Consider the following 20,962-nt stretch of genomic DNA (forward strand, 5'->3'; position numbering starts at 1 on the left):
ATAGTATTTGGTATTTATTTAATATACCTTGACCGTAAACTCTGGTCTGTAAGTTTGCACAAAGAAAGCCTGAAGTTTTCACCACTGCCCTAATTGCTCATTCCGGTTACTTTCTACAGAAAATAAGGGGATACCTCACAACGCTTCTGAGATCCAAGCACCAACCACAAAATCCAGTAATACACAAGGCAATGAGAAGCCTCAAGGGTAAAGTGCACATTTCAATATATGACAAAGGTTGTATGCTTACTCCAACTCTTTATTACCACATCAGTAAAAGCTGCTTTTGGTTGAGAATACCAAGTCCAGTTGAGGGTGCTCAAAAGAAATGTGCAGGTAGCATGCCACAACTGGAGCTTTTACAAGTGATCTCATTCATTCATTCAACACATAAAATTCAACACAATAAATTTGAGAGTTTACTGTCAGTTAAGTACTGTGACCGGTGCTTGGGACATAACAGTGAACAAGCCAAACATGGCCCAGAGTTGAGGAACTACAGTCTAGTAAGAGGGTGGACCCAACCCAGACCCAGGAGTCAAGGGAGTTTCCTGGAGGAGGGAGGGCAAAGTGGATACCTGAGCAGAGAGTGGACTTACTGAGCTGAAAATGGGGCAGTGGGTGGAGATTTTGAAAGAGGAGGATTTTAGGAAGAGGAAGGTTTTAAGCTAAGAAAACAGCTCATATTGTGAAAGGGGATGAGGACTGAGGGGCTGAAAGTCAGTGATTCCCAGGCCATGCCCTGAGAGCATGTCTGTGTTAGGTGATGTGGTTGCTAATAGAGACTGTGTGATAACTTCTCCCCTTGTTTTGATGTGCTCATTTGGCCTCCTTTTGCTCTTTATTTCACATTTTTATTTTGTAAAATTAATGCTTAAAATTAAAAAGATTTACCTGGCCACAGGGGTGATATTCATGGAAGAAAATTTACAAAAATAAATAAAATCATAGAAAAGAAAACAAAATTTGCTCACAGTTCTACCACAAAGAGATAATCGCTGTTATTTTCACATATATAAATCCAATCCTTAATCTATCCGACCCATTTAAAAAGATGAGATCATAAACTATACTTTGTCTTTTTAAAGGTGACTTTAAAATACTTATTTCTGAGGTGACTAAGTAACACATGCACAGAATGAGGCTACAAAACTCCAAATGTGTAAAAAGGAATATGGCAAACGTTGTCTCCATTCTAGTCCTGTACACCAATCTCCCTCCCTGTAGAAAATGACTGTATTCAGTTTTTCTTGACAATTTCCTAATATCAGAATCAGAAGGTTAGACATGAGTACAGAGGTCATCTACTCCAGATGTTTCTTTGCCAGATGTTACACTGGGTTGTTCCTTTGGGGTAGCACCCTTACAGGAAGAGCAATGTGTCGTTTCTAGAAGAGAGAGATGGGAAAGCAGCATGCTGGGCATGAAGATCAAGAGGCACCATAAGTCCCAGGTCCCTTATTTTATAAATGATGGGACTTCTCTAAGGCCACATGGCTTGTCTGACAAAATCAAAATAACTGCATGTAACTAAAAGCTAAATTCCTTATCCTTTTCCTCAAATTTGTTTAGGTGGATTAATACCTGTATCACTAAATTGATGTTAATAAAGTTAAATTGATATGCTTTATTCAGGGTACAAACCAGAATATATGAACCACGCAAAATAGTCAACACATTAGAGTCCAGGTTAGCACTTAGAAAAGGCATTCATTCTTAAATGAAGGCCAGTTTCACTAACTGGTAATTTGACAATTATTTCATATAAAAATTGATTTTTATTTTAAACTAATTCATGCTCATTATAAAAAATCCAAACATTCTTTTAAAAACAAACAAAAATGGATGTTTCTGTTTGCACTATTATAAAAGCTGCTCTTTTTTTACTTCACTGCTTACCTAAGAGAACTTCCATGTCAGTGCATATACATTACTCTTATCTTTTCTAACAACTGCTGGGTATTCTATTATACACATACATGAAAATTAATTTAATAACTCTCTATTTTTGGGCACTTGGATTGTTTAAAAAGTTTTAATATTATAAACATGCTGTAGTAAATATCTTTTTACATACATCTGTGTCTATTATTTGATAAGGATAAATTCCTAGAAATTGAATTTCTGTGTCAGAGTGTATGCATATTTAAATTACTGTATTTATGACATATTGCACTTCAGAAAGCCTGAATCAATCTACAATTCCACCAACAATGTATCAAAATACCCATTTAACCCACACTTGCCAATCTTTGGGATCTCAATCCAACAGGCAAAGATGTTAATCTGTTGTTTAAAAAATTCAAAAAATATCCCCAAACGAACTAGACTTATTGACTAGCTCCCCTGCTTCCATTTTTTGCTAGTATATATTTGAACAGATAAGGGGAGACTAGGGTATTTCAAAGTCAAGTTTCCAAACCTTTTATACCAAATATGAACCACACTGATGCATTCACCAACAGGATTAAAAACTGTGCAAAAGGGACTTCCTTGGTGGCGCAGTGGTTAAGAATCCGCCCACCAATGCAGGGGACATGGGTTAGAGCCCTGGTCCGGGAAGATCCCACATGCCGCAGAGCAACTAAGCCCGTGCACCACAAGTACTGAGCCTGTGCCCTAGAGCCATAACTACTGAGCCCGTGTGCCACAACTACTGAAGCCCGTGCACCTAGACCCTGTGCTCCGAAACAAGAGAAGCCCATGCACTGCAACGAAGAGTAGCCCCAGCTCGTTGCAACTAGAGAAAGCCTGCGCAGAGCAACGAAGACACAACACAAACAAAAAAACAAACAAAAAACCCAAAACTGTACAAAATTAGAATTTCCCCTAAACCCCAAAGAACATTTATATGGAGATCACAAGGATGAAGAAACAGCTTAGATAACTATCTTGGGAGATGATTTCCTTTGAAATGTGAGTAACACCTTTGAGGCACTTCAACAAATGGGATCTAAAGCTTCACTACTTAGAAGAGAGGATAGCTGGTTAATGACATTTATATGAAGTGAGTCAGAAGGCCGGATGGGCTTAAAAACTGGATGCGCCTGGGCACATACTATACGAGAAAGAAAAATGAGGAGGGTATCCAAATAGACTAGGCCATAATATGATGAAACTCAAATAGGGATATCTCCCTTCCTTAAAAACTAGTCTTTGTGATGTAACCTACTTGGCAAGGTCTTCAATACTCTTTTCTTTGACAGGCATTATTTTGATGGATGAGGTAGAGTAAGAGGGAGGCTGCTGGTAAAGAATGAACTTTCCCCTTTTAAAATACTATTTGTAGGTAATTAGGAACAATTTTTATTATTTTTTTTGAGAGATAAGCTCTAAAGCAGTGGTTCTAAGTGTAGTTGCCAAGCAGCAGCAGCAGCAGCATTCACCTGGGAACTTGTTAGAAATGTAAATTCTCAGGCCCCATTCCAGACCTACTGAATTCAAAGATCTGGGGATGGGGCCAGAATCTGTGTTTTAACAAGTCTTCCTGGTGATTCTACTGCATAGCCTTCAGGTATTTAAGTAATTAACTTATTTATGCCAATGTTTTAAAAGTGTTTTTTCTTTTTTCACATTAGTTAACTTTCTGAAATTTGGAAAATATAAAATTATAAAAAGATGACATAAGACATAGATTGTTTAAAACATCTTAAAGAGAATATGGTGCTTTAAACAGAATACTGTGTCTGGCATTTTGAAGTGCATGTTTCAGCAAAGGGTAGGGGCCTGTTTTATGTAAAGTGAAAATGCTTCTTCCAGGATGAGATTCCTGCAGTCCTTCACAGATGGTCTACATATTTCCATAAAATTGTATCTACTCTGAATTTGTTTGTCATTTGATTCATCTACATGGGCTTATTATGACAAAATGTCATCTTGACCAAAGAAAATACTTTCTTAAAAATCTCTGAAGAGAGATCAAAGGTTTTGACACGAGGCTTTAAATAGACTGTATTATGTTATGCACATGTTGAAAAACTATATGATTTTCCTGGGGAAAAAATGTTTGAGTAGTATCTTGTTAATTAGTTTCTCTGGATAGGCAGAGAAAGTTTTCCTCCAAAATCCTGTGGATGGTTATATGTTCAACTTTTTGAGAAACTGTCAAAGTGTTATCTAAAGTGGTTGTACCATCTTACATTCATACCAGCAGTGTATGAGAACACAAATTGTTCCTCACCCTCACCAACACTTGGTATGGTGGTGTAGTAGCCATTCTATTAGGACTGTAGTGGTGTAGCAGCCATTCTATTAGGACTGGTGGTGTAGTAGCCATTCTATTAGGACTGTAGTGGTATCTTACAGTGATTTGAATTTGCACTTCCCTGATGACAAATAATGTTGAGCATCTTTTCATGTGCTTATTTGCCATTTGTCCATCTTCTAGTCCAATGATTCTATTTTTATTTCAAAAGAAATAAAAGCACATGTCCACACAAAGACATGGATCCTTGCTATGGACTGAACTGTGTCCCCTCCAAATTTATATGTTGAAGCTCTAACCCCTAAGGTGACTGTATTTGGAGATAGGGCCTATAAGGCGGTAATTAAGGTTAAAAGGATCATAAGGGTGGGGCTCTGACAGAATAGGTTTAATGTTCTTATGAGAGAAGACACACAGAGCTCATGCTCTCCCCAACAGCTCCCAGCAAAGAGGAGATCATGGGAGCATGCAGTGGGATGGCAGCCACCTGTAAGTCAGGAGAAGAGGTTTCAACAGAAAGGAACCATGCTGGCATCCTGATTCGACTTCCAGCATTCAGAACTGTGAGAAAATAAGTGCCTGTTGTTTAAGCCACCCAGTCTATGGCTTTTTGTTTTGGCGGCTGGAGCTCACTAGTATAGTCCTCATAGCAGGATCTGTAATATTTATATTATTTGTAATAGTCAAAAACTAGATACCACACAAATGAATGGATAAACAAATGGTGGCATACACATGTTCAAAGGAATATTACTGAATAATACAAATGAACAAACGATTGATATACACAGCAACATGGATAAATATCACAATAATTATGCTAAATGAAATAAACCAGACCAAAAGAAAAGAGTTGGCACTATTATTCCATTTATACAAAACTCCAGAAAATGGCGATAACTGATAGTGACAGAAAGGAGGTCTGTGGTTGCTGGGGAGGTGAGGTGTGGTGAGGAGTGACAGGGAGAGATTACAAAGGTACTGGAGCAAACTCTAGGGGGTGATGGACAGGTTTACTAGCTTGACTGTGGTGATGGTTTCATGTATGCATAAGTCAAAACTTACAAACTGTATCCTTCAAATATACACAGTTTACTGTGTATACTGTGCCAGTTATAGTGTTCCTGAACCAAACTTGGGTCTGCTAGCCCACCCAAAGTAAAGCCAATCTCCCGACCAGGTTGTGGTGAATGAAAGTTCAGTGTTTATTGCAAGGCACCCAACATAGGGCCAAGCAAGGAGAACGAGCAGCTCATGGTCACAAAGACCTGAACTCCCCGATGGCTTTCCTGGAAGGCTTTTTAAAGACAAGGTGAGGGAGAGGGTGGATATCCTTCTGAATGGTTGGTGGTGAGGTAACAGGGTGGTGTTTCAGAAGTTAACATCACCAACCTTCTGGTTTGAACTGGTCTGGGGTCTACATGCAGTTAACTCCTTCCATCTGGTGGGATTTTAGCATCTTCAAAACAACTCAAGGATACGGCTCAGAACATTATCTATAAGCCCTTGAGGAGGAACTAAAGGTCCTTTGTTTTATGGCTAAACTATTATTATTTTGTCTTGCTTCACTGTTTTCCTCTGTTTCTGCATTTTCTCACTTCTCTGATTAAATTTTCCCTTTGGAACTTGGGGAAGGCCTGGGAGACTAAAGCTTTTCTATAATATAAACAAGAGGCAAGGGGACATGAGGGTGGGGTCTGTTCCCAGGAAGGCCCCACAGTGTCTTGCTTGGTTTCCATAGCTCAATAGGCTGTTTAACAACAACAACAAAACACCTGTGGAATTCCTATTTTCTCCAGGAAACTCTAATTTTGTGTTAAGTGGATTTTGTTTTCTCCATCCCAATAAAGACATGGAAAAGAAAATGTGTCATCCAGAAAAGGCTGTCATATGTACAGGACTCCATGGCTTTGTACTTTCCCTTGTGAGGAGCCTAGAACAGAATCCCTGCCCCACCCCAAACCCCCAGCCTTTCCATTACCATTGGAGGTAAAGTGAAACAAAATCACAAAATCAAAGAACATAAAACAGGGGGCAGCAAAACTCAAAACTGGCAAGCAAATGATTACACTTGGGCCTTATCTTTTGTTTTTGTAAGCTTAGGTGGCTCTATTGGATATTGTGGTAAAGAATGAAAATCTGTTATGCAATCTTTCAGTCACATTTGGTAATTTGTGTGAGGAATTATATTACAGAAAAGAAAAGCTTCCCCAAGTAAAGACACTAAAATCTAGAATAATAAGATGTCAGCTCACAGGACGCAAAACTTTGCCAGTGCAACCCAAAGTTGGACACAGAATTTGGTTAGAATTTCGAAACCTGCTTCAATTTCACAGTAAGTTTGAAAGATGAAGCAGGGTTTGATTATTAGCTTTAGGTAAAGTTCATACCAAACATAGTGGGTTTATCACGCTTTGGGGGTTGTGCTAATTCATGTTTAGATGGGGCTGAGACAACAGGGAAGGAGGCTTTCTACAGAAGGTCCTTTGTGGCAAACCACTATGGGAGGAAATTCCTTCTAAAGTTGCATTGTGCATTTCCATTCTATGATTCTACTGTGCTGTGGATGCCAGGTTTTTTTTTTTTTTTTTTTTTTTTTTTTATTAATCTTTGGCCAAATAGTTTAATGAAGTCCTTAAAAAGGATAATTTCACATATTCAGCAAGGTATTTATGAGGCTGAAGTGGTGGTCTTTAAGGGTTTTTTTTTTTTTTTTTTTTTTTTTTTAAGTAGTAGCGTCCTAGGCTTTAAGCAAATTTTTCACACTTGGGCTCCGTAGTTTAAAAGTGGTAGAGGAGAGAACTCAAAACCGTCTGATACTCAAACTCTCGCTCTTTCTAATACTCAATGTAAAGTAGAGAAGATTTCTGGGAGGCCTACCGTCCACCCTGGCCCGCGTCCTCCCCTTGTGTCTCCTATTTCACTTGCATTAACTTGCTTCTAGTTCCCAGCTGGAGTGCACAAACTGCACCTGCTCCGAAGGCCAGCGGGGGCCTTGCCTCACCCGCTGCTCAGCCTCGGTTGCTTGTGCACGGACACGAGTTCCCACCAGGAGGCACTGCAGCCTCAGAGCTATTGTGCCCGCCAATCCTGGACACAGCCAGTCCCGCGGAGGGCGTGGGACTGGGAGCGCGGAAAGCCGGGGTCCGACCCTCGCTGCGCCTGCCTTCCTAGAGCAAGCCTCCAGGTCTCCCCGGGAAACCCATACAGCGAGCCGGGCCAGGGCCTGCGACGGCTAGGCGGACCCGCTCCTGCGTCGCGCAGGTTCCTGTGCGGACCTCTCTGCACCTCGCCATTTGACCACCTCCGCTCCACCCTCCATCCCCGGCCGAGACCCCGCCCAGAAGGGGCGCCCCCTTCCCTGCCACTGGGTCCCCACTTCGCTCCAGGGCCTTTTGCAGAAGCCCGGGCCCGGCCCAGCTGCACCTGGGCTACTCCCGCCCGGGGCGCCATCCCTTGCGCCGCCAAGAGAACTTTCCCGGGAGCCGCTGCGGCCTGGCGCGCCTAGGGCAAATCCCACCAGCCCGCCGGCCGCGTTCCCTGCCGGGGCGCCCGCTCCTCCGCCCGCAAGTCCCCCGACTGCCCGCTTCTCTGAATCTCCCGGGGAAGCAGCACTTCGCCGCCCGGGCAGGGGGTTCTCGGAGGGAAAGCTTCAACTTGGCCACACCTAGCCCCGTGATGAACTCGGGGACCCCCAGACGGGACCTGCGCCCCGCGACGAGCTGACCTCCACTCGCCGGTCGCGGTAAGGAGCCCGAAGCCCTTTCCGACCCTTTTTGGGCTTCTCGGTGCCCGCGGGTTGGGAAGGTGGAGGTGGAGGTAGCCGACTGAGTGACGACCCTGGCCACTGCCCCTGCAGTGGGGCCGGGACGTCGTGGGTACCCCTGACACAAAGGAACAGCCGAGTGCTCCCCAGTCGGCGGACCGGACCGGGGTCTGCGGGGTGGGGTAGGAGCTGGAAGTGCGCGTCCGCTGGGGACCCCAGAGGCGGAGAGGAGGCCGGTGCGTGGCTGCAGCGCTCCGGGCGGGCGTGGGTGGAGGCGGCTGCAGAGCTTCTAGGGGCTTCCAAGTACGGGGACGGCCTAGAGCTCTCGTCCCTCCCTTTTCTTACCTCTTGTATCCTTTGACAGGAGATTTTTGTCGTCCCCAGGGCTGCGGTTGGGGCCGCGGCACCCCCGCCTTCGGAGGAGCCGGAGCCGCAGGATGCGCGGGGACGCGCCGCCGCCCTCTGCGCCCAGTTCCTCCGGCGCTTCCCTGGCCGCTCGCGGGCGCTGACTCTCTCCCGGGCTTCCCCGCCCTCCTTACCTTACGTCCGCGCCGGGCGGCTGGTCCGCGCCGCGCTGCTGGTCAACGCCGCGGTGGACCCCGCCGGGAACTGGTCCTCTCGACCTCGCCGCGGTGCGGACAATAACTTAATGCCTCGCGCTTGAGGGGAGGGGGCGGCTCGGCGCCTGGGTTGCAGCTTTCTCCCCTGGCTGAGGCCGGCCACAGCCGACATGGGCTGTTTCTGCGCTGTTCCGGAAGAATTTTACTGCGAAGTTTTGCTTCTGAATGAATCCAAGTTAACCCTCACCACCCAGCAGCAGGGCATCAAGGTAGGCGCGGGCCGGGGGCATGTTCGGGGTCGGAGGTGCGTAGCCGGGCAGGCTCGGGGTTCTGCGGCTTTGTCCCAGGGCTGTCACCCGGGCGGGGCGGACGGCGGTGGCGTCTCTGCATGGTGGGAACGAACGGCAGCTGCCCCCCGCGCTCAGGTGGAGGGTGGACGTGTCAGGGTGAGTTAACTTTGAGTCCTTCATAAAGGAAAGTAAGTTTGACGCCTTGTAGGAGGGTCCGTGCACCAGGTCTCAGCTGCAATCCACCGTCCTGCAGCTGAGACCCAAACTTCCCTACGTCGTTTTCCTCCAGAAGGGTTTAAGGCCCCCACAGCTTCCAAAGAGGCGCAGAATTGATTGTACGGGCAGCATACAGTGTTGAAGGCACGATCTCCCTCGGCTTTGTTGAAGACCTTTTTTCTTGATAGGATTAATGGGGAAGTAAAATAATTCACTCGTTGAAACACATTTATTGGGTGGTTGTGATTGTGTCGCCTGTATTTGTGGTTGGGTAATGCTACGTTTGGCCAGAAAATAATTTCCTTTTCCAAAAGCCACCTGGTTTATCCCAACATTTAAGTAAACATCTCTGCAAACGAGGTAATAACTTTGCGCCTCTTCGTAGGTCATTATAATGCAATTACTGGTATTAACCTAGAGAACCCAAACAAAAAGGCTGTGGGAGCTTGCAGACATTCACTTCCTTAATTTTGGCGAGCTGTATGTTTACGGTTGACAACCTGACTGACGCGCCTGCGCGCTAGTTTTTCTCTCGCAACAACGTAGCTACCTAGAGATGATCGGAATCCCGAGTGTTTTGTTTCCCTTTCTCCTTCAGTTTTAAATCATTTAGGCATTTTAGATACCTCAGCAGCTGAGTCTGATGAAGGGAAACCGTCCTCCTCCCCCCCGCCAAGGAGGCTGTCTGAGAAATCAAGTTCAGGCTGCCAATTGTCTTGTCCTAGTGTTGTCATCTCAGAAGTTAATCCTAATGGCGTAGGCTCTGGGCATTTCCTTGTGTGAATCAGATTTTACATAGCTTTATGCACACTAGAGTAAATGTTCTTGGCCAAAAGCTTCAGCCTTGTTATTACCGTTCTTGGTGTACAGAATTTTAATTTTACAGCTGTCATTTTTTTTTTTTTTGTCAGAGAAAGAGGGCAAAAATGATCAATTAAAGCCACAAGATACAGTTAACCCTTTAGGAAATTGTTTTGAATATTGTTTCTTCTGTAATTTTAATAAGCAAAAGTCAATCAGATTCTCATTTGGTGTTTCCTTTCAAGGACAATAAAAGACTCTTTGTGGGGGGAGAGTGTTCATTGTATATTTTTAGCTTTTTATGTTCCAACTCCCAATCCCCCCCACCCCTATGAAATCAGGAAAAGAACTTACTTTACAAGATGACGTAACATTCTTTGGAGTACTGTGAGCACAAAATAGACAAAAGTAAAAAAAAATCATACATTTTTGATAATACATAGATTCTCTTTGGCTTCGAAACAATTAGAGAAAGATAACTGATGATCTGTTACTAAAAAAACATAGAAATCTTTCTGAAGTCTAAAGTCATCTGGTGTGTGAGCTTCCTATTTAATCATGAAAGCCCTGCTCCTGTCAGTTGTGGAACATGTACATTATTCTGTCACGAGAGCAGCCAAGACTCGGAATCAAATGGAATAATTTTGTCAAAGAAACATGAATTAAAAATCCTGATCCATAATTACTTTTAATATCCTGATGGTGCTTATCTTGTTTTACAAATGGGTCAAAAATTGGTGAGGGATTCAAATGCAATGGCAACTTTATAATGCTGTTATTTTGGATATGTGCCATTTAACTGAACAATAATTTAAGCATGCTTTTGTTGGAAGTAATCATTTTGCAAACAGGCTTGCCCTCTTTCAGTGTCACAAAAGCATGCCACAATTATTTTGATGGCCATATGTGTAACACAGATGTCTGCTGAAGTTAACCACTTTATCTGTAACTACCATGCTACCATAAAATGCATGTGTTAAGCACCTATCTACTTGTGGTATGTACTAAATTAAACACATATATGTATTTACAAATGGTATAACGTATGAACAGCATCTTGCACGTAGATGGTATTCAAACATTGAATGAATATATGTATATTATTGTTCTGTACATACTTGGCACTTTCTTTAACTCCTTCTTTATTATTATTATTTTTTTCTTTAACTCCTACTTTAGTTTGTAAATGAAATAGTAAGCAATTACTCCAAACTTAATAGCCAATAACTACTATTACAGTGTTTTCCCCCCAGGATAGTACTCTTGATAATTTTGATTATCACTAATTAAAGTCGAAGTTAAGCATGTGACATTTTCCCCTGAAATTAAAATAGAAAAATCTTTTTTCAAAAATATTATCTAATATTTATTTTGAGATGATCCCTTTTCACATTCTATCTCAAATGAAGATATCTAATTCTGTGGTAAAATTATTCACATATTTCATCCCTTAATGGAAGGAATTTTACTGATTCCTAAATGGTTACTTAAGAATTGCTGGCATTACTGTTATAATAATGCATTGTAGGTTAAAGAAGATTAATTGTAGTAAATTTAAGTAGAAAACATATGAGAGAAGCTTGGTAAAACATTTTTTTCTGTGTGCTATTTTGAAAAACACTCTCTGGATTTCTCTAAGCACCAAATTGCTCATTGAAAAGTTAGTTATGAAGTGATTTTTCTGCAACTCAGATCAAAGTTTTTCATTGACTTAAAAAAATCAATGTGTTTGTTCCCATGGAAAGCATTTCAGCCTGAAGACAATAGTTACACATCTTATGTGTTAAGATGAGTAGCATTTAAATGGAAAATAAATTTCTGTTTCAAAACTAATTAGAAAAATAAAACCCAGTGTCTGTATTCATACTAATGTGATGTAGCAATTTGCCTTCTTAACTTGTTTTAGAGGTAACCTCACCTTGTCAAGCAGAAAGTCTTTTGCGTACAGTTCGTAGTTTGAGCCCTCTGCAAGATTTAAAAACCCAAGTTTATATAAACTGAATGTTATTGGTTGTGTGTCGAGCCACACAATAGCTTTTAGCTGTTTGTTCTCTGCTGCTATCTCTGTTGTTTATTTTAGTAAGAATTTCTGCTGTGGTTGGTCTCTTGGTTTTTTGAGCAGTGTTTGTTCAGGGAAACTTTTGTTATGTCCTGGGGGAGGTAGAGATCCTTCTTTTTGTTCTCTTAGAAAGCAAAATTGAATGTGGCTCAGACTACTTTTATAAGTTGTCATTTGATTAGCAAAAGATTTTTAGGGAAAAAAATCACAAGGTTTGATGATTTAGTCCTCATAATTGCTGCTGCAAATGTGAACTAGATTAGTATTTTCATTTCAGCAAGATTTTAGTCCTCTGAGTAGTAATGTAATAAACACTGAGGTGCTTATTTTTCCCTCAATGTATTTGACTAAATTAATGAAACCAATATGACAGCAAGATGGAAATTCCATTAACTTTTTAAAAAAACTGCTTTATTGAGATATAGCATACAATTCACAAAGTTAAATTCATCCATTAACTTTTAAATGAAGTTACTTCCTAATCATCCTGAGGTTCCTGAGGGAATATTATGAGTCAATTTTGATGTTTTGATCAGAAACTTCCTAATAAACTAGAAAAATAGAAGTTGGGGACTTAAATTATATGCGTCTCCCTTACCAAGGATTGTAATTTTCACTCCATTTGGACTGGTAAAGAAAAGATCTGAGAAAATTTGGAAAAAGTGAAAAACAATAGTTTTTCATAAATCATATTAAGTGTATATCTATATCTTTTAATATCAACTACATAAGGTACACAGTCAGGGACCTTATAAACATAGGTTGAAGCAAGTAATCATATACCAACATTTCTGTTAATGTAAGATTGGCTGTAGTTAGTAAATTAGGCTGTGGTTAGTAAATTAGTAAATTAGATGTGACTGGGATAGAAGTACCCCTCTTCCACACTGCATCTAGGTTTCTAAAATTCAGATATGATATCCATGTTGTGACTGTTTAAGATCAGCTACTGTATAAATGCACCTTCATATTTTTTTTGTTTTTAAAAAATGATTGAAAGTATTTTTTTCAGCTTTATTGAGGTATAATTGAAAATGAAACTAATATATTTAAAGTGTGCAATGTGATAATATAATATACGTATATATTGTGAAAGGATTCCCACCATCCCACCATTGAGTTAATTAGCATGTCCATCACCTCACATATTTACCTTTTTTTGTTGTTGAGAACAGTTCAGTTCTATTCTCTTAGCAAATTTCAATTATACAATACAGCCTTGTCACCTATAAATACCATGTTATACATTACATCCTCAGACTTAAATGCCCTCTCAATTTTACAAGAAGTTTTTCTTGAAAAAAATTATTAAAAATGTCATTTATCATTTATGGTTTAAAAGTGATTTAAAAGCAATATAATGGGGAAAGAATTGTTTGTTACCTCTAGCAGGTAATGGCTAGCTATCCTTTTATAGGGACTTACACTTTTCTTGGTTGATGGTGAATCACACTTTTTGCAGCCCCATTAGTGTAATTGTCCTTGAATTCTATAATGTTAAGCTTAAACGAACTTTGAACTAAACTTAAACTAATGCAGAGCTTTTGTTTCTTTTGAGCATGGGTGGTGTCTTAGTCTGTTCAGGCTGCTATAAGAAAATACCACAGGCTTGGTGGCTCATAAACAAGAGAAATTTATTTCTCATAGTACTAGAGGCTGGAAGTCTGAGATCAGGGTGCCAGCATGGTCAGGTGAGGGCCCTCTTCCAGGTTGAAACTTGTATCCTCATGTGGCAAAAGGGCCTAGGGAGCTCTTTTGGCCTTTTTTAAAAAATAAGGGCGCTAATCTCAAAAGCCCCACCTCCTAAAAAACATTACCTTGGGAGTTAAGTTTCCGACATATGAATTTCAGGAGGGCACAAACGTTCAGACCGTAGCAGATGGCGATAGAGTTAAATCTAAGTTGCAGGGTCAAAAGTCCAGACTCGACTGTCCATTAGCTGTATGGACAATGGTTGGTTATTTTTATTACAAAACAAGATGGGAAACTCATCTTTTCTTCAGTGGTTTGTGTCAGGTTGTATCTTAGTCCGGCCAGACAATTCTTTGTTGTGGGATGCTGTCTGCTCCATGGCAGGATAATTAGCAGTATTTGTAGCCTCTGCCCATGAGATGCCAGTAGCACCTCTTGCCTAGTTCTAACAACCAAAAATATGCCTAGATGTTGCCAAATGTCCCCTGATGGGCAAAATCACCCTCATTTGAGAACCACTGCTGTGGAGGGTAGCAGTTTCCTTTATTCTTCTTTATTTGGTACATATTGGATGCAAACTGACTTTTGGATGCCTTCTTTTTTCTCTTTTGGAGGAGTGACTCATGTGCCTTATAGGTCAGTGAAAACAATATGAAATCTGTATCTTTAACTTGCTTAATATTCTTAGACTAGGAGCAATATACTGAAGTGATGAAAAGCATGGGCTGTAGCATCAGACCACCTGGATTTACATTTTGGCTCCACTGATTACTTATTGGCTGTGGGACCTCCAGAAAGATACTTTTCTTCTCTGAATCTCAATTTCCCCATCTGTAAAATGGGAACAAAGTCATACCCACTTCATAAGTTCAAGGTGCCTTGCATGTGGTAAGCCCTCAGAAAATGTTGGTCTAGATTCTTTCTCCTCCGTTCCTCATCCTCTCCTTCTTTTAGTGCTTCATTCCTGTCTGCATATAAAGCCCACCCTTCACTGTCTGATTTGCCACCCTACCTGCTCTAGACCTTCAGCAGTTCTGTGTGCCTACCCAAACGACTTGCTCTATATGGGCACGCACAACTGCTCAGTCTCCCAAACATACCAGACTTGCTTGTGCCTTATGCTTGGGATTCCCACTGAGTGTTACTGTTTTGTGTTTCCCTAAGCACACGCTCATCTGAGCTCATCCTTTAAGACTTGAACCGAGCGTCACATCTGCTAGAAAGACTTAGACCCGGCGTGCCCTGGCAAAGTTAAGTGCTTGTCAGTGTCTTGCACGCTTCTTGTTATAGCCCTTACCACACTGCAGGTATTATTTCTGGACACGTCTGTCTCCCCCAGAAGCCTGAAAGCCCTCGCCCGTGATCCCCAGCAGCTAGAGCTGTACACCACATGTAATAGATGCTTATTCACTGTAATTTGAATAGAAGAATGAATGGAGTGTTACCGTTGGAATAGGCCATATTGAAAATCTTCTGGATAACGAGGTTCCTTTGCCATTTTATTTTTACTCGAAAAGACCTAGAATAAAGAGAATCTCACTGTGAAAAATCTGTTGCCAAGATACTCTAATTTTTATATTGATAATGGGTAGAAAATGAGGTGGTGCAGTGGACTGAGTGCATGTAGTGCATTGAAGAGCTGACTAGTGGCATTTTAGAAAACACGAGTTACCAACATCTTTGTAGTGTAGAAGTAACTACTGAATCCTTCCCTCTCTCTCTCTTTTTAAAAAGTATAACTTTCCCCTTATAGCTTGAGAGTCTTTTGGAAGAAGGGCGTATTTCACGAATGGATAATAGATCCTCACACTTTGCTTTTCTTCCTTGTCTCCTATTCTGTAAACCATTGGAGAACCGTATCAGTTGGTTTCACAGTGTGGGTTTACACAATCGGGGACCATTGGTATAATTTTTAATCTTGCTGTACCACCCATTTTACTCCTGAACCTCATCTGACACTGCTCTAAGGCATAATGGAAAACACAGGGTCAAGAAGTTAAATACTGGGTTTTTATGACAAATGTTAAGTTTTTCATTCTGACGCACAATGGATTTTTCTGCAGGCCTGTTATAAACAGGACACATCAGACATCAGATTTGTCATAACCCTGCAGCTTCTCTGGGGTTGACTGCTTTGACTGAGCTTTGTCTCTGATATTTTAGCCACGCGTACAGCTTATACATAATGCTCCTGGTTAGCCTGCTTTGGGTGGTAAGAGTAACTGACGTTTGCTCCTGCGTAGCAAGATTTGTTTCTAAGTCACACATGTTAAGTTTAACCAGGCCTCTGTTATCACTTGTTTGGGTCTCGACTAGGTACGTTAAGGTCAGGACCCAGCCAGTTTAGTTTGTGACTCAAAAAGCCTGTTACCACACTTGGGAGAGTCTGTAGCATTCTCAGAAATGTGGATTGCATTCCTGTGCCCTCTGAACCATGATTTCCTGTTTTCTTTTTTTTTTTTTTTAAGTGAAACAGTCACTTTTCCTTAGTGCCGCCTGTTGTTAATCCATTTCTCTGTAACTAAACACTCTTGCTGAATCCCCAAAGGCTGAGATGGCTCTCTGCAGAGGCTCTCCCAGTAATCTTGAAGTCATGAGAGGGCCTGGCAGTGGCTTCCAAAGGGGTAAGAAGTTTGTTTTCAAGGATACTGACATGCCAAGTGGAAGTTAAAACAAGGGAGATTGTGGCAGGCAGGGAAACCCGAGAGGTGCTGAGTGCTAGCCCCCATGGTCAGTGACCAAAAGGTCAGATGGCAGAGGAGGAATCAGCAGACTGAGACCAAGGAGGGAACCAAATATGGCAGCAGATTGTTGAGAAATGCCATGTTCTGAGCACGTGAGGAAGTGCAGTTAGTGATGCTCAGCGCTACCAACTCTGTGGGCACAGCGTCCTGGAAGTTGGGTAGAAAGTACCTTGTGTAGAATACAGCTTTCCGTAGGAACAGTGACATGAACGGGGGTCAAGTTCCTGAGCTAGCCCACCGAGACCGTTTGAGTTTTTAAACCACTCACATCCCACTTTGCCCTTCATTCAGAGACGTGTTTGAGAAGCCGTCTTGGAGCCTCTGCTGCCTTAATTATCACTTGTCAAAACTGGTTTTTATCCACCATCCTCACTGCTCCCACTTTGCACTAACCAGCCTCCTAACTGGGGTGCTGTGTGGTCATCTTCAGTCTCTCCCCTTCCCCTATCCTGCCCTGTGTTTAAATCCTGGTTTACCATGAAATTGTTGGTCTTGCGATGGACCACAGGACTCTTTTTTGAACTAGCCTCCCTTTCCTCATTTGTAAGCTGAGGAGTGCGATAACTGCCTCATGGGATGACTGTGCAAATTTGAGAAAAGAATTTTAGGCACATAGGATAAAAGGTGCTCAATAAATGATAGCTATCATTATGTGTGATCTATTATTTGCTAATAATTTTTTTCTGAATTCCAGTTTGGGATATCTAATCCCCCACCCCTGCCCAAAGTGACACTGGCTCTCTGAAAGGCATGGGTGGTTGTTAGAAGTGGGGGAACAGTGGTGGTTCGATATCCATAGGTACCAGTGACTTTTCAGGTCTCTGTATTTTTATTCACATTGCCTCAGCTACCACTGGGATGCTGAAACTTCGCATCTGTACCCCTAGTCCAGACTTCCTCACTCTTACCTGACTTGTATTTCTGATTGCCTACTGGAGGTCACACTAGATGTCTAAGCCCTTCTATTCGCTCTAGACTCTCTCTTCTTGTGCTGCCTAGTTTGGCGAATGAGGCCATTCTCCGTCTTCATCAGTTAAGATACTTTGATTCTCGGTTGCAGAGATTCCATTGCAGATGCTCTTAACGTGAGGAAGCTTATTTGTTCACATCAGGTTCCCAGCTTCTCTCCATCTCTTCTGGGCTCTGTCATCTTGGGAGACAGGGTCATATGCAGATGGGTAATGGTTCTAGAGACAATATTTGCACATGGCAATATGTGAGTTGGGAGTAGAGACAGGCTCTTCTTCAGAAAGGAGAGAAGACTCCTCCTCCCCAAGTTCCCCATCAGACTTTCCCTTGTGTCTTTTAGCAGAACAAGTCTTGTGGCCATTCTTGAGCTATAACGGCAATGGGATCACCTTTAGGGCAACAGATTCTCCCTGGGACTGTGTGGGGGTGGAATCCATTTTCCCAAGGCAACTGGCAACTGGGGGAGGGGTTCAGTCAGGAGGAAAGGTAGGAGTTGTGGGTGCTATTGGCCCTCTGCCCCTCTGGTCAGGATTCTGGCACCTGGGCTCTCCGTAAATTTCCACAGCCTTCCAGGTGTTGTAATTCCACCTCTTAAATATATTCCAGATTCATCTCTTCTCCCCTCCTCTGGTTGCTCCTGCCCTGATCTGGACCACTCTCAGTTCTCAGCTGGACACCTGTAGTAGCCACCAGCACGATCACCTGTGACTGCCTCTAGCGTGGCCTTTCTCACCCTGGCTTGGATACCCCCACGGCTTCTCAACCTCCGTGGCTTAGTTGATATTCCTGAGCATCATGGCCCTTCATGATCGGACCCCACCTCTATCTGACCTTCCTCCCACTGCTACCATATACCTCTCACGGATTCTAGCCAGACCAAGCTGCTTTTTAGTCTGAATTCTCCACACTCCCTCTCACCCTGGTCTTTTTCTGCCCGGAACGCCCCAGCCCGCCTCATCTTGTTTGAGTGAAGTCCCAGCTCTCATCAAGCAGGGTTTTGCTCAAATGCCACCTTCTCTGGTGAAGCACTGGAGAGGCCCTCTCCTGACCTGAATCAGGCCTGCATTTCATCGCAGGAGTTTCCGTACTTTCCTGCCCACCTTGCCCTGGGAGCAGTATAGTAAGATGAAGAGAGAATGGGTCTAGGTCATAGATAAATCTGGCTTCAGGTCTCCTTTCCATGTGTTAGTGCTGTAAATGTGGTCAGGTCACATACCCTTAGAGTCAGCTTCCTCATCTGTAAAATTAGGGTCAAGCTCTCCAGCTTATCCTGAGATACTGCACGTGAAACCCTGAGCCCTGTGCCTAATGAGAGGGAGCTGTTGTTACTAGAGATGGAAAGCCTTGAGGGAGGGGACTATATCTTTTTTATGGGATCCCCAAGTCAAGCCACGTTCCTAAGGAATCAATGAACGATTGTTGACTGGGTGAATTAATCTGAATAAGAAAAGTACTTCCAGATCGACATAAGCAGTGAATCTGAGAAAGAAAAGACATCTTTCACCTCTTTACTTTCTAGGTTCCCTGGTACAAGTAGTGTACCTCCTTGACTCCTTAATTTCTCATTTAATTAATTAATTAATTAATTTATTTTTGGCTGTGTTGGGTCTTCGTTTCTGTGCGAGGGCTTTCTCCAGTTGCGGCGAGTGAAGGCCACTCTTCATCACGGTGCGCGGGCCGCTCACTGTCACGGCCTCTCCCGTTGTGGAGCACAGGCTCCAGACGCGCAGGCTCAGTAGCTGTGGCTCACGGGCTTAGTTGCTCCACGGCATGTGGGATCTTCCCAGACCAGGGCTCAAACCCATGTCCCCTGCATTGGCAGGCAGATTCTTAACCACTGCGCCACCAGGGAAGCCCCTCATTTAATTTTTAAAAACAGGTTTATTGAGGTATAAATCACAGACCATACGAGTCACCCATTTAAGGTGTGCAATTCAATGGCTTTTCATATATTTACAGAGTTGTGCAACCACCATCACAATGAATTTTAGAACATTTCATTACTCCACAAAGAAACCTTATACTTATTAGCAGTCACTCCTCATTTCCTTCCAATCCTCTTACCTGTTCCTGCTAGGCAACCACTAATCTTTCTGCCTCTACAGATTTGCATATTGTGGACATTTCATATAAGTGGATTTGTATAATATATGGTCTTTTGTGACTGGCTTCACTTTGCATAATGTTTTCAAGGTTCATTCATAATGTATGTATCAGTATTTCAGCTATTTTTTTGCTGAATAATAGTCCATAGCATGGATATACCATATTTGTCCATTCATCAGTTGATGGACTTTGGCTATTATAAATAATTTTGCTATGAAGATTCATGTGTAAGTCTTTATGTGGACATGTGTTTTAATTTCTCTTGCATATGTACCTAGGAGTGGAATTGCTGGGTCATAGGTTTAACAGTTTGAGGAAGTTGCAAACTGTTTTCCACAGTGGCTGCACCATTTTACATCCCGACAAGCAATGTCTAAGGGCTTCAGTTTCCCCACATTCTCACCAACACTTGTTTTACTCTTTTTGATTATAACTACCCTTTTGGATGTGAAGTGGTATCTCATTGTCATTTTTTTTTTTTTTTTCTTTTTTGCGGTACGCGGGCCTCTCACTGCTGTGGCCCCTCCTGTTGCGGAGCACAGGCTCTGGATGCGCAGGCCCAGTGGCCACGGCCTATGGGCCCAGCCGCTCCGCGGCACGCGGGACCCTCCCGGACCGGGGCACGAACCCGCGTCCCCTGCATCGGCAGGCGGACTGTCAACCACTGCACCACCAGGGAAGCCCTCATTGTCATTCTGATTTGCACTTTCCTGAAAAATAGTGATGTTGAGCATCTTTTCATGTCCTTATTGGCCATTTGTATATCTTCTTTGGAGAAATATCTATTCTTTGCCAGTTAAAAAAAATTGGGTTATTTTTCTTTTTATCATTGAGTATAAGTGTTTAAAATATGTATATATATATATATATATATATATACATATATATATATATATTCTGTATACAAGTTTTTTGTCAGATACTTGATTTGAAAATATTTTCTCCTATGGGTTTTTTTTTTTTTACTTTCTTGACAGTGTCCTTTCATGTACAAAAGTTTTAAATTTTGATGGAGTCCAATTTATCCTTTTATTTATTTATTTATTTATTTATTTATTTATTTATTATCCTTTTATTTCCTGCACTTTTGGAGTCATATCTGTGCAGCCATTGCCTACGCCAAGGTTATGGAGATTTACTTGTATATTTTTTAAGAGTTTTATGGCTTTAGCTCTTACATTTAGGTCTATGATCCATTCTTCATTCTATTGCATGTGGATATCCAGTGGCCCCAGCTCATTTGTTGAAAAAACGATTTTTTCCCATTGAATTGTCTTGGCACTGTTATCAAAAATCAATTGACAATAAATATGAAGGTTAATTTCTGGACTCCCAATTCTGTTCCATTGATTGAGTTGCCTATCTATGCATCTTGTTTAGTTTTACTAATTCCTTGGCAGGGTAGGTGTGTGTAATTCAGCAGAGAAAACACTCCCAGTTAAAACAAGTTTGACATTTAATATTTTGAGCAAAATTTCCTGTAAACTTCCTGGTGGCAGTTAAGTATTGTATGTATGTGTATATATATATATATATATATATATATATATATATA

General features: G+C 42.1%; 1 protein-coding gene and 1 pseudogene across 1 annotated transcript in view; one reads left to right on the plus strand and one right to left on the minus strand.

Moving 5' to 3' along the window:
* Positions 1 to 7,439: 7,439 nt before the first annotated feature.
* Positions 7,440 to 8,702, minus strand: LOC103090464 (serine/arginine repetitive matrix protein 3 pseudogene; annotated as a pseudogene).
* Positions 8,405 to 20,962, plus strand: part of EPB41L4A (erythrocyte membrane protein band 4.1 like 4A) — a 253,773-nt gene continuing 241,215 nt past the window's right edge. The window contains exon 1 of the mRNA XM_007451202.1: positions 8,405 to 8,799. Within this exon, the coding sequence (XP_007451264.1) occupies positions 8,701 to 8,799 (99 nt within the window). The 5' untranslated portion in view covers positions 8,405 to 8,700. The remainder of the gene's footprint in view (positions 8,800 to 20,962) is intronic.

The sequence above is a fragment of the Lipotes vexillifer genome, unplaced genomic scaffold (genome assembly GCF_000442215.2).
Source record: "Lipotes vexillifer unplaced genomic scaffold, Lipotes_vexillifer_v1.1 scaffold91, whole genome shotgun sequence".
Taxonomy (NCBI): Eukaryota; Metazoa; Chordata; class Mammalia; order Artiodactyla; family Lipotidae; genus Lipotes; species Lipotes vexillifer.